General features: G+C 45.3%; 1 protein-coding gene across 1 annotated transcript in view; it reads right to left on the reverse strand.

Moving 5' to 3' along the window:
- Positions 1 to 1,812: 1,812 nt before the first annotated feature.
- vash1 (vasohibin 1) overlaps positions 1,813 to 14,698 on the reverse strand; it is a 34,915-nt gene continuing 22,029 nt past the window's right edge. The window contains exons 4-7 of the mRNA XM_073039477.1: positions 10,761 to 10,835; positions 8,837 to 9,218; positions 5,970 to 6,085; positions 1,813 to 2,131 (exon numbers count right to left, since the gene is read on the reverse strand). Of these exons, the coding sequence (XP_072895578.1) occupies positions 2,062 to 2,131; positions 5,970 to 6,085; positions 8,837 to 9,218; positions 10,761 to 10,835 (643 nt within the window). The 3' untranslated portion in view covers positions 1,813 to 2,061. The remainder of the gene's footprint in view (positions 2,132 to 5,969; positions 6,086 to 8,836; positions 9,219 to 10,760; positions 10,836 to 14,698) is intronic.

The following is a 14,698-nucleotide window of genomic DNA, read 5'->3' on the forward strand; positions in this document are numbered from 1 at the left end:
ACCGTGATTCTGATGAAGCGACTTCTTATTCCTCTCTATAGATGCTGCTTAACCTGAAGGGTTCCTCCAGCATTTTGTGTGTTACCCTGAGAGGTAACTTCTGTACCTTGAATGAGCTGTCACAGGAGGTGGTCCAGGTGGATACAAGCACCACATTTAAGAGGTGGATAGGTACATGGAGGGAAGGAGCTTGCAGTTGCCAAATGCAGGCAACTGGGACTAGCAGGGAGTATGTTGTGGTCAACATGAACCAGATGGGCCAAAGGGCCTGTGTACATGCTGTATAACTCTACAATTACCCCCCGAAGAGAAAAGGTAGTGGGACAAAAGGGACAATGAGCATTACCAGCAAATCTCTTGTACATCAGTAAGATGTAGCAACGGAACACAAGGAGGAACGTCTTCACTTTAATGGGCAGTCAGAGTGTGGAACAAGCTACCAGCAGAAGTGGTGGATGCAGGATTGATTTCAACTTTTAAGAGAAGTTTGGATGTTTCGGGTATGAAGGGCTATGGTCTGCTTGCAGGTCGATGGGACCAAACAGATTAATAGTTGAGCATGGACCAGATGGGCCGAAGGGCCTGTTTCTGTGCTGTATGGCTCTATGACTAATTACAGAATATTGATTGAAAGGAAGCTCCATTTCCCTTTAAACTGCACTCATCCTTAGAGACAAGGACAGCATGCGCAACAAATCTTTACACAGATCCTCTGACATATGGGGAAACTTAATCCTTCCAGATTCCCTAGATGCCTTACTTAGTGGATGACAAGCAGCAAACTAATTTAGACCACAAGACACAAGAGCAGAATTAGGCCCAGAGTCTGCTCCACCATTTCACCAAGGATGATTTATTTTCCCTCCCAACCCCATTCTCCCCGTAACCTTTGATGCCCTCACTAATCAGCGAACTATCAACATCTGCTTTAAATATACCCAAATTAAATACATGTTTCTCAAAAGAAATGCAGTGCAGTTTCTCAAGTTAAACTGGGATCGGGAATAAAGATGTCTTCTGAAATGTTGCCTGTAATGTGGACAGCTGTGGGGGGAAGATTGCAGGCAGTCAGGTCACCTCATCGTGCAGGTACTGGTGCCTGCCCACCCATGAGAGGCTTGGCAGGGCAATGCGAATTTCAGGCATCCGTCTTGTTTCAATGCTAATTTAAACACAGAAACCATGTGTTGTACACAAACACAGTCTGTGTGGGCATCGACCAGTGGCCATAGTTCAAACGTCACCTGCAAACTAGGGGGCATAACTTTGAAGTGATTGGAGGATGTATAGGTAGAAAATGTCAGAGGTAGGCGTTTTTTTTTTTAAAAAAAGAGGGAGTGATGGGCGCATGGAACACAGTCCCATGGGTGGTGGTAGAGGCAGATACATTAGGGACATTTAATAGGCACATGGGTCATAGATAAATGGAGGGCTGTGTGGGAGTAGATTGACCTTAGAGTACGTTAAAGGATCAGCACAACATGGCCTGTACTGTGCTGCAGTGTTTTATGTAAGCTTCCTGCAGTGATTCTCTGATGAATTTTCCACTGAACATTACAGCTGGCTATTGATTTCAACCAAGCCTTCACTGGACATTGATCATTGAAATCAAACCTTAATTGTAATCGTAGCATACCGACAATGCCCCAGTTCCAATCAGCTAAAGCTGTGTACGGGTTCGGGACCTTCCTAGCCTGTGTAAGGCTCGGCATTCCCTGGACCTGCTGGAGAGGCTACAATATCAGCACCGGCCAAGTGAGGATCTCAAATGCTCACACAGAAATGGGATGACTGCCAATAAAAATTGCCATCCCGTGACTCACAGCCTTTACTGAAGAGCTTCCATCACACTGACTGTACAGCATTTCTTTGAAAGTTAGAAAATAAAATAAAAATCTAAAAAAAGTTACAATTGATGTAATACTGATAACTGCTACTATGAAATACTGTACGGCATCCTCTGCGCGTGTCCACTGAAGTTCCGTGCACACCAGGTGCCTTCCACAAGATGGTGGAAATCACTGCTCAGTCCGGCCACACCGGTGTCCCACAGCAGGGCGCTCACACACGGATCTGATAACCCACGTCATTGAGGTTCTTCTGCTCTGTGGACTTCTTCTCTCCTGAAGACCTACAGAGAGGGGGAAAGAAAAAAGAACTTGTCCATAATTCACAAACAGCACAATAGTCCAAACAGACTAAATGAAACAGATAGAACAAGGATGCTACTGAGCTATCTATCTATCTATCAACACAGTACAGGCCTTTCAGCCCATGATGTGCCAACCTTTTAACCTACTCTAAAATCCATCTAACCCTTCCCTGCTACACAGCCATCCATTTTTCTATGATCCACGAGTTCATCTGCCAACACAGATGCCTTGTGCAGGAAGACACAGAGTCGACTGTACTTCCTTAGAAGGTTGGCGTCATTCAATGTCTGTAGTGAGATGCTGAAGATGTTCTATAGGTCAGTTGTGGAGAGCGCCCTCTTCTTTGTGGTGGCGTGTTGGGGAGGCAGCATTAAGAAGAGGGACGCCTCACGTCTTAATAAGCTGGTAAGGAAGGCGGGCTCTGTCGTGGGCAAAGTACTGGAGAGTATAACATCGGTAGCAGAGCGAAGGGCACTGAGTAGGCTACGGTCAATTATGGAAAACCCTGAACATCCTCTACATAGCACCATCCAGAGACAGAGAAGCAGTTTCAGCGACAGGTTGCTATCGATGCAATGCTCCTCAGACAGGATGAAGAGGTCAATACTCCCCAATGCCATTAGGCTTTACAATTCAACCGCCAGGAGTAAGATATGTTAAAGTGCCGGGGTTGATTGTATTTAATGTATTTAAGTAAACTACTTAAGAACTTTTTAAAAGCTATTATTAATGCTTTTTGAGAGAGTGATTTAGATGCATATCATATTTTTACTGAGTTAAGTATTGTATGTAATTAGTTTTGCTACAACAAGTGTATGGGACATTGGAAAAAATGTTGACTTTCCCCATGGGGATGAATAAAGTATCTATCTATCTAAGTTACTTAAAAGACCTGAATGTATCTGCATCTACCATCACCCCTAGCAGGGTGCTCCATGAATCCACAACTCTGAGCAACTTACTTATTCCTCCGATCATCTTCAATCACATCCCTTCTATTCACTGTTCTCTTTTTGCACTACTAATTTAGGATTTTATATTTCTTCTTGTAATTTATTGTAATTTCTGATGTATTGCACTGTGCTGCCGCTGCAGAACAACAAACCTCACGACACACGTCAGTGATAATAAAACCGATTCTGTCAATTAAGAGTCACAGCAAGGGAACAGGCACTTCAACCAAGCGGCCTAAACTGAGCTAACCCCACATTCCCGCACTGAGCCTGTATCTAAACCTCTCCTATCCATGTACCTGTCCAAGCAAGTACCTTTTAAAGCTGTAATTGTACCCTGCCTCTGGCAGCTTGCTCCATATATCCAACACCCTCTGTAGGCGGAAGTTGCCCCAAGTCCCCTTTAAATCTTTCCCCTCACACTTTAAACTTATGCCCTCTAGTCTTAGACTCCCCTCCCCTGGGGCGGGGGCGGGGGGGGGGGGGAGAGAAGAGAATATGACCATCCACTTTATCCATGTACCTCATTTTATAAACCCTTCAGCTTCTTCACTCCCCAGAAAATTGTCCAGTTTCTCCTTGTAATTCAAGCCATCTGCTCCTGACGAAGGGTCTCGGCCCGAAACGTTGACTGCTCATTTCAACGGATGCTGCCCGACCTGCTGAGTTCATCCAGCTTGTTTGTATGTATTGATTTGACCACCACAGCATTCTGCAGTGTACTTTGTGTTTATTATCCTCAATCTTTTCTGCACCCTCTCCAGCTTAATGACATCCTTCCTATAGCTGGATGACTAGAGCTGTAGCCAGTACTCCAAGTACAGTCTCACCAATGACTTTTACAGCTGTAACATGATGTCCCAACTTTTGAACTCAATGTCCCACCTGATGAAGGCCGGTGCTCTAAACTGCTTTCTTCACCACCCTAACTACGTCACTTTCAGGGAACTAATGGTTAAGTGGGGTGTAACAAATTTACACAAGTCAGAGTTGTGTAAAGAGCAGTAGATTGCCGTCGGTTACAACAGGACATTAACAGATTGCAGAGCTGGGCTGAGGAATGACAGATGGGAGTTCACTCTGGAAAAGTGCAAAGTGATTCATTTTGGAAGGTCAAATTTGAAGGCAGAATACAAGGTTAATGGCAGAATTTTTGGCAGTTTGGAGGAACAGAGATCTTGGGGTCTACATCCATACTCCCTCAAAGTTGCTGCAGAAGCTCTTAGGATTGTTGAGGCATATGGCATGTTGGCTTTCAGTGTTCAGGAGATTGAGTTCAAAAGGCCCAAAACAGCTCTATAAAACCCTAGTTAGACTACACTTAGAATGCTGTGTTCAGTTCTGGTTGCTTCATTATAGGAAGGATGTAAAAGAGTGAAGAGGAGATTCACCAGGATACTGCCAAGGACGGCGAAGGTTGAATGATTGACAGCTTCTCTCTTTGAAGTGAAGAAGAAAGAAAGGTAACTTGATAGAAGACTTCAAGATGAGGAAAGGCATATAGCCAGAGATATCCCCCACCCCCACCTGAGTGGAAATAACTAATATGAGGGGGCAGAATTTTAAGGTGATTGGAGGAAAGTATAGGGGGCTGGGATGTCAAAGTCAGTCCTTTAAAAAAAAACACAGTAGTGGGTGCGTGGAACATCCTGCCAGGCTGGTGTTCGAAGTAGATGTGTTAGTGACGTAAACTCTCAGATAGGCACATGGATGAAACAAAAAAGGAGGACTTTATGGGAGGAAAGGTTAGATTGATATTATAGCAGGTTAAAAGGCTGGCACAACATTGTGGGCTGAAGAGCCTGCACTGTGCTGTAATATTCTATGTTTTATGTTTAAACAACTGACTTGTTTGAGCATTAAGCAACAAATTAGTTTGAAAGAATGAGAGACAGTGTCCGATTAACCTTCAGGATTGGTTATCTCTGAGTAACGATTCTCCACACTGAGAGCTGCCGTTTTGAAAGCAGTCAGCACATTTGCAGCAATCAATAGAACGCCTGTCAGGGAAACAAAATATTCCTCACACAGTACTGTGTCTGGAGACCAGGGCACAGCCTGTGTCTGATGGCGGGTCTGGGGACGTGGCTTTTAATAGAACACTGAACAGTAGTGCACAGGAACCGTCCCTTTGGCCTACCACATCTGCACTGACTATGATGCTCAATGAAACCAAATCCCTTCTGCCTGTATGTGGCATATATCCCTCCATTTTGTGCCGTTCATATATCTGTCTTAATGCCTCTTAAAAGTTACTGTTGTTTCTGCTTCCAACACTTTCCCTGGTGGTGTGCTCCAGGCTGCTCCTACTGTGTGCAAAAACACAAAAGTTGCCCCATAAGTCTCCTTTAAATTTCCCCCCTCTCACCTGAAACCTATGCCCCCGGTATCTGACATTACCACCCAGGGAAATGGGTGGTGTGAGTATGGAATGGGCAGCCAGCTGAAGAGGCAGACAGAAGTTTGGATAAGTACATGGAGAAGAGGGGTATGGTACAGGCGCAGATTAGTGGGACGAGCGAGAAGACCAGGCTGGCATGGACGAGATGGGCTGAAGGGCTTGTTTCTGTGTTGTAGTGCTCGAGGACTAAAATAATTCTATTTACAGTTCACAAATTTATAAACTTCTATCATATCTCCTCTCACTTCCGACACTGCAGAGGAACCAATCCAAGTTTGCCCTTGCCTGATAGCTGAAACTTTAATCCAGCCAGCTTCCTGGCACCCGTCAACAGCTCACCCCTCCCCCCCACAATACTCTGGGACGACCAGAACTGCACATAAAACACAGTTGACCCAGGAATGGGAGGGGGGGGGAGGGGCTAAGACATCCCAGGTAATTTCCTGTGTCGCAGTAACCTACCGTCTCTCGCTGCGGCCGTTCCTGCGATGAGGGCTTGACTGGCTCCGCTGGGGCGATGAGGTGTCCTTCTTCCTCTCACGGGTTGGAGACGAGGGCACAGTTGTTCCCTTCACAACCTGCAGTGGATCAGGGGAAGGAGAGCGGGTCAGTATTTGCACGGAGAAAACTAGTTCATTGCCCGCATCTATAGTGTGAGGAACTAACTTGCTACCCATCCCGAACCCACCCTGCCAGCATCTTCGTCGTCACTTGCCTAGAACGAAACACGGAGTCCAGATCGCAGCCCAAGGGCCGACCACAGGCCTGGGCCGGAATCCAGAAAGGAGGGAGGGCAGAACGGCGCTTGGTTTGTTGTTGCTGCTTCGCTTGTTCTGTTTTGTTGAATTCTGTGTGAGCAGGTTATGTTGGTTCCAGAACTTGGTGGCATTTGTGGGCTGCACCCCACCCCCCCAGCACAAACGAGCCATTTCACCGTTGCAGTGCACGATAAATCGATCTGAATCCGATTGCACTGATGGTTCTCCAGGGAACGTGCAAAGGGGAAAGGGACAGCCTCACCTCTTGTGCCCCTTTCCCTCAGCACTGCACACACCATGCACAAGGAAGTGCTTTAAACATCGGGGAAACTTACAAAAAGCCTGAGACCGTGCACCACCAGGTTCAAGGTCAGCTTCTACCCCGCTGTTATCAGGCTCTCTCGTACAATAAATATGAACTCTTGATCATCATATTCTACCTCACCACGGCCCCTACACCTTCTTGTCTGCCCGCATTTCCTCTGTTACTTCATTGTTTTGTGTTGAGCCACCGAACACAACAGCTCAGGAACAGGCCCTTTAATAAATTCTCAAATCGCAAACAACGCTGTAAATTTTCTCTGCACTTTTTTTTAACATCTTTCCTGTTGGTATGATATTGATATCTTGATATAGAATGATCCATGTGGAAGGCAGACAAAAGCCCTGCACTGAACACAAGAACAGCAGCCAGCTATCTGATCCGTTGAGACTGCGCTGTCATTCAGTAAGATCGTGGCTGATCTAGCTGCGAACTCATCTCCACTTACCTGCTTTTTCCTCAAAACCATGAATTCCTCTGTTGTGCAAAAATCTATGTATTAAATATATTTCATGAGATTGTCTCTACTGCTTCCCTGGGCAGAGAATTCCACGGATTCCCTACTCTGAGGAAAGCAGTTTCTCATCTCTATTCCAAGTCTATTCCTCCCCAAATCTTGAGGCTATGTCCCCTTGTTCTAGTCTTACTCACCAGTGGAAACAACTTTCCTGTCTCTATCTTATCTATTCCTTTCATAATTCTGTATGTTTCTGTAATATCCCCTCTCATTCTTCTGGATTCCAGTGAGTACAGTCCCAGGCGACTCAATCTCTTCTCTTAGATTAACTCCCTCATCTCCAGAATCTATCTGGTGAACCTCCTCTGCACCAACTCCGAAGCCTGTATATCCTTCAAGTGAGGAGATCATAACTGCACACGGTACTCCAGGCGGGGCCCGTATCTGCGGATGTGTGACGACCACAAACTAATTACCAGTAATCAGCTGTTAAACAGCATGTGGCTCCTCAGCCCCTGACATCAATTTACACCCTGGAACCAGAGTAACTTTCCTTCTCTGGGTAACAAGGGTCGGCCGATAAACTGTGGCCGCAGCACCAGCAAACTGGAATGGGTTTATTACTGTCACACGCGCCAAGGTGCAGTGAAAAGCTGGCCATGCGTGCTGTACACACAGATCACTTAATTGAGGCAGAACAAGGGAAATCAGTAACGGAATATAGAATAAAGTGCAGTAGCTACAGATAAAATGCTGCGCAGGGAAACAAAGTGCAAGATCATAGAAGCAGTTTGGAAAGTCAAGTTTACAGAGCAGCACAGTAGCGCAGCAATTAGGATAACGCTTTATAGTGCCAGCAACTTGGGTTCAATTCCCGCTGCCGCCTGTAAGGAGCTTGCACATTCTCCCTGTGGCCACGTGGGTTTCTGCTCCAGGTCCCTCCCATGCTCTGTAGGTTTACAGGTTAGGATTAGCAAGTGGTGGGTATGAAACATGGCAACCTTGCAGCCTGCCCCCAGCACATAGAAACAGAAAACCTACAGCACAAAACAGGCCCTTCGGCCCATAAAGCTGTGTCGAACATGCCCCTACCTTAGAACTACCTAGCCTTTAGCCACAGCCCTCTATTTTTCTAAGCTCCATGTAGCCATCCAGGAGTCTCTTATAAGACCCTATCGTATCCTCCTCCACCACCATCGACAACAGCCCATTCCACGCACTCACCACTCTCTGCGTAAAAAACTTATCCGACATCTCCTCTGTACCTACTTCCAAACACTTTAAAACTATGCCCTCTCGTGCTAGCCATTTCAGCCTCTGACTATCCACACGATCAATGCCTCTCATTATCTTATACACCTCTATCAGGTCACCTCTCATCCTCCGTCGCTCACATCCTCGGACTGTGGTCAACGTTGATACGTTTCACGGTATGTTTCAATGTACATGTGACAAATAAGGCTCATCTTTAATATTATTGTATTGCAGAACCATTCAATAGACGTAACAGCGGGATAGAAGCAGTCCTTGAGCCTGCTGGTCTGTGTTTTCAGGGTTTTGGCCAACGGAAGAGGGGAAACATCCTGGGTGGGTGGGGTCTTTGATTGTGCTGGCTGCTTTACTGAGCCAGTGAAATGTTTACACGAAGTCCACGGAGGTGAGATGTGACCACAGCTCACTGTGGTCTCTGGTGGAGGGAACATAGAGGCATGTTCTGGTATTGCTTGTGCAACACACGGTGGGTGTGCCGCTCTAGATCGACGGGGAGGGGAGGGGCCTGCCCCAGCCTTGCCTTCAGCCGCATGTCGCGGGTATGACGCTCCAGTTCCCTGCGTAGCTGCTCACGGCTCAGTCTCTCCACGTCGATCACGGAGTGCTGCCACTCTATCTGCTCCACGCTGTGTGGGTCGTGGGACACATACTGCCCGATCTTCACTTTCTTCAGCGTGTGCCAGCACTTTCTGTAGGACTCCTCGAACTCCAGCACCAGGTCGAGCAAGGTCCGGCTCACGGGAGGCTTGAACATGAGCTCCTCACGCCGGCTCATGCCCAGCGTGCCGAAGCGGCCAGCATAGTGGATCCCCAGCACTATGTGACGGAAGTAATTCCCTGAGAACTGCGTTTTGAAACTGATGGGGAACCTCTCTACATCTGGCATACTGTTGGTGAGGTAACTGATTGCAGTCATGAAGGAAAAAACACACGTTGTTTATGGAGACGACTGGAAGCACACAAATTTGAATCTGTTAAATTCTGGGGCACAGTAGTTTAGCAGCTAATGTAACATAGAAAATAGGATAGCACAGCAAAAGCCTTCCTGCCCATGATGTTGTGCAGACTTTTTAAAGCCTACTGCAAAATCAATCAAACCTTTCTCTCCATTTTTCTTTCATCCATGTCTAAGAGTCTCTTAAATGTCCCTAATGTATCTTCCTCTATCTCCACCCTTGTAGTGCGTTCCATGCACGCACCATCTAGTGTAAAGAAAACTCTACTTTTGACTTCCTCCCTATACAGTACTTCCCTCCAATCAGCTTAAAACAAATGTCTCCTTGTAACACTAGTACAGCGCCATTGCTGCTGCCGTCTGTAAGGAGTTTGTTAATTTCTTCCCACATTCCAAAGACATATGGGTTAGAATTAGCAACACACACAAAATGCTGGAAGAACTCAGCAGGCCAGGAAGAATCCATGGAAGAAAATACAGTTGACGTTTTGGGCCGAGACCCTTCAGCAGAACTGGGTTAGAATTAGCAAGTTGTGGGCACAGTATATGTTGGAGCCAGAGGCGTGGTGACACTTGCTGGCTGCCCCCTGTGCACAGCCTCGGACGGCGTTGGTCATTGACGCAAATGATGCATTTCACTGTATGTTTTGATGTACGCGGGACAAATAAAGGAAATAAAAGACAAGGCTGCTGGAACTCAATGGGTCAGGCAGCATCTGTGGAGGGTAACGGATAGCCAAGTGACCCTAGATGAAGAGACCTGACCCAAAACAGACTGCCCAGCTCCCTCCACAGACTCTGCCTGACCTGCTGATTTCTCCCAGCAGTGTGATGTCAACTCCAGATTTGGTCAGTTACTGAACTGAGGAGAAACACTCAAGGTGCTGAAGGATCTCAGCAGATCAGGCAGCATCTGTGGAGGGGAATGAACAGTCACCATTTTGGATTGGCAAAAGGAGAGACAGTTGGCAAACTATGGCGGGAAGAGGGGATGGAGCAAGAGCTGATGGGTAGATACAGGTGAGCAGGGAGGGGGAAGTGGGAATGATGTCAGAAGCTGGGAGGTGATAGATTGAAGTGACAAAGGGCCGAAGAAGATGGAATCTGATAGGAGTGGACAGTGGACCACAGAATAAAGGAACTGGAGGGAAGAATGTGGGGGAGATGGGGCAGATAGAAATGGTGGGAGAGTGGAAGAGAAGGGGTTATGGGATCAGAGGGATAAGGAAAAAAGGTGGTGGTGGGGAAAGAGAGTACCAGAAGTTGGAGAAATTGAAGTTCGCAGGCTGGAGACTGTCACATACCAAGTGTTGTTCCTCTAATCTACTGAACGGAGGAGTGGGCTGGAGAGCAGAATGGCCTTTCCACTGAAAACACAAACACGGAATCCTTCTGCTGGGGGGGGGGGGGGTGAAGAAGAGGGAGTGGACAGTGAGGTCCAGTGTTCACCAGCCTGTTCCCAACTTTCTCCATAGAAGGAAAAGGATACATCCCGAGTATCACAGCTTCCAAGCACTTTATTGGCAGAGATTCCCGAATCATTTCCCGTGCAAGATCCATTAGGCTGCAAGACAAGAAACAACTAAGAAACAAAAGCTTTAGAATGTACTGAGGAGAATGGAGGGCAATGAGACTGGGCAGAATAATAGTTTAGCATGGTCTTGATGGGCCAAAGGGCCTATTTCTGTGCTGTAATATTCTATGACTATGACTTTACTATGTCTATCAGGCTCCTGAACCAGCATAACTTTACTCACCTCAACGCTGAACTGACACCACAAACCATCAACTCACATTCAATGACTTCACAACTTGTTATCAGTATTATTTATAGTTTTTCATAAATTCTATTGCATCTCTTTATTTTCCTTTAAATGCCCACAAGAAAATGAATCTCAAGATAGTATATGGAGACATACACATTGTTTGATAATAAATTTCTTTTGAACTTTTTTTTGGGTCTGTTATAGGATGACCTCTTCTGTCATCTTGGTTGTGACACTTTAATCTTTAAGCTACCTTGTGAGAGCAGATGACTGCCACACCTTTCTCTCCCCCGCAACAGGAGTCTAGGGAATTGGTTTAGGAGACCAGGTTATTCATTATGGCAGCAGGAAGCCAACAGGTCCCTGAGTACATGCCTAGTTGTTTGCCGGTAAAGCAAACTCTTCAGTCCCACCATGCTGCACATTCCCTGCACCCACACAAATAATTTCTCCTCATGCGTGTCCAGTCCCTATTCAAAGGACCTGACAACAGTTTCCAATGTTCTTACAGGAAGCACCTTCCAGACTGGACAACTCTTTTCCCTTAATTCAAATCCCAAACCATCTGATGGAAATCATATAAACACAAAATGCTGGCAGAACTCAGCAGGCCGGACAGCATCTATGGGAGGAGGTAGTGACGACGTTTCGGAAATCACGTGATGTTTGCAGAAATCCAACATACAGGAATTCCTTTATTAACTGCATTGACTCTGTCTTCCTGACTTCAACTCTATAATAATAATAACTTTACTTAAAGTTTTAGTAAATATCAAACAGTACAGCAATGAACAGGCCATTTGGCCCATAATGTTGTGCTAATCTTGATGCTAATTATACTAACTGTCCTCCTCCTGTGTATCACCCACTCCCTTTATATTCATGAGTCTGTCTAAAGGCCTTCTAAACTCCACCAAACTGTCTGAAGAGCATGTCTTCTGGTGTCTGATATTTCTATTCTGGGGGAAAAAAAATTGTCTATCTAAGCCTTCCTAAGTTTATAAACCTGTCAGGTCTTCTCTTAACCTGCAACACACTAAGGAGAACCACTCAAGTTTGTCCAACCTCGCCTTGTAACACATATCCTCTAATTCAGGCAACATGGTGGTGAACCTCTTTTGTACCCTCTTCACAATCTTCACATCTGTCTAGTGAAGGAGTGATCAGAAATGCACGCAATACTCCAAGCCCAGTCTGATTTAAGATCCCTTAAATACAATGAGTCATCGAGCAAAATATCACAGACAAAGGCCTTTCAGTCTATCTGGTCCATGCCAGCATTAATGGTACCCCATCCAGCTAGTCACAATTTCCTGCATTCAGCCCATATCCCTCCATGTATCCATCCAAGACTTTCTGAAATGATGCTATTGTACCTGCCTCAACCGCTTCCTCTGGTAGCTTGTTCAATGTACTCACCACTTTGTGTGGGGCAAGAAAAACTGACTCTCAGCCAATGTTCCCTCTAATTTTTAGCAGTCAGTGTGCACAAAAATCTTATATTGTGCAAATTTTTTTTCTGTGACAAAAGTATGTGTGCACTGAATGCACACATAGCAGAGTTTACATAGGTTTACAAAATATTTGACATAAAACTGCACAGAATAACATTGTAGTATTTGAAAAACCGACCAACTAGTTAACAGAAACATTTAGCTCAAAGATTATTTTCAATAAGTATAATTACTAATTACTACATTTTAGGTAACTAACTTTTTGTGTGCACATTAATTTCCTTGTGTGCTGACTGAAAAACGTGTGTGTGCACACGCGCGCAGCTTAGAAGGAACATAGCTCTCAGGTCCTTTTTAAATCCTTTCCTTCCCACCCTAAATCTATGCCCCCTAGTTTTGGACACCCCTACCCTGGGGAAAAGACTGTTACCACCCACCTTATCTATGCTCCTCAGAATTTCAAACATTTCTGCAAGGCCACCCCCTCATTCTCTTACAGAATAAAAGAAAAGTACAGCACAGAAATAGGTTTTTTTGGCCCATCTAGTCTGTGCCAAACCATTTAAATTGCCTACTTCCATTGACCTGCACCTGGACTGTGCTCATTCCACATTAACGATCCACTGAGCGAAAAAACTTTCCCCTCATCTTCCCCTTAAACATTTCACCTTTCGCCCTTAACCCATAATTCTACTTGTAGTCCCACCCAATCAATGGAAAAAGTCTGTTTGCATTTACCCTATCTATACCTCAATCTCCTCTCAATTTTCTACGTTCCAAGGAATGAAGTCCTAACCTATTCCATCTTTCTTTATAACCTAGGTCCTCCAGTCTTGCGACATACTTGTAAATTTTCTCTGTATTCTTTCAAGCTTATTTTCCTCTTCCCTTTAAGTAGGTGACCAAAACTGCACATGATACTGCAAATTAGGCATCACCAATATCTTGTACCAACTTCAATAGAACATCTCATCTCCTGTACTTCATACTTTGATTTATAAAGGCCAATGTACCAAAAACTTTCTTTACAACCCTATCTAACTGAGCTGACACTTTCAATGAAGTATGGATCTGTATTCCCAGATCCCTTTGTTCTACCACACCCCTCGTGCTCCACTGTTCATTGTTTAAGACCTACCCTGGATGGTCCTACTGAAATGCAATACCTTGCATATGTCTGCATTAAATTCCATCTGCCATTTTTCAGCTCATTTTTCCAGCTGGTCCAGATCCCACTGCAAGCTCTAATAGCCTTCCTCACTGTCCACTACACCGCAACCTGGGCGTCATCCTCAAATTTGCTGATCCAGTTAACCACATTAACATCCAAATTGTTGTTATACATTGTAAGCAGATCCAACACCCATCCCTGTGGCACATCATGAGTCACAGACCTCCAGCCAGAGAGGCAACCACCTACTACCACTCTCTGGCTTCTCCCACAAAGCCAATATCCAATCCAATTTATCTCATCTTGAAAGCCAAGTGACTGAACCTTCTTGACCAACCTCCCATGTAGGACCTTGTCAAATGTCTTGAAATCCATGTAGACAAAATCCATAGCTTTGCCTTCATCAACTTTCCTGGTAACTCCCTCGAAAAACTGCTTAGACACAATCTACCATGCACAAAGCCATGCTGACTATACCAAATCAGTCCCTGTCTACCCAAATATACGTATCTGGTCCCTTAGAATATCTTCCAATGACTCTCCTAATCCACATGTCAGGCTCACCAGCCTAGAATTTCCTGGTTTATTTTTAAAAGCCTTTCTTATACAGAGCATTAGCTATCCTCCAATCCTCTGGCATCTCACCTGTCATTAAGGATGATTTCAATATCTCTGCTCGGGCCCCTGCAATTTCTGCACTTGCTTCCTACAAGGAATAAAGGCCTCGCCTGGCCAACCTCTCCCTGGAACTCAGACCCTCTATTCCTGGCAGCATCCTGAAATGTTTTCTGCACGTTTCCAGTTTAACATCTTTTCTGTAACAGGGTGACCAGAACTGTACACTACCTCAAAGACTTGTACAACTGCAACAAAATATCCCAATTCTGTAAGGTGGACTGTTGAGTTCAAACACATTCTGCCTTTGACACTACAGTAGGAATAATTTCCGCGTTCCGTCATAGCCTTAGTTCCCAAACCAGAGGCTCTGAGCTGCTCTTCCTATACCCTTTCACTTTACTCAAACACTTTCAGAGCA

Source organism: Hemitrygon akajei, chromosome 3 (assembly GCF_048418815.1).
Source record: "Hemitrygon akajei chromosome 3, sHemAka1.3, whole genome shotgun sequence".
NCBI lineage: Eukaryota > Metazoa > Chordata > Chondrichthyes > Myliobatiformes > Dasyatidae > Hemitrygon > Hemitrygon akajei.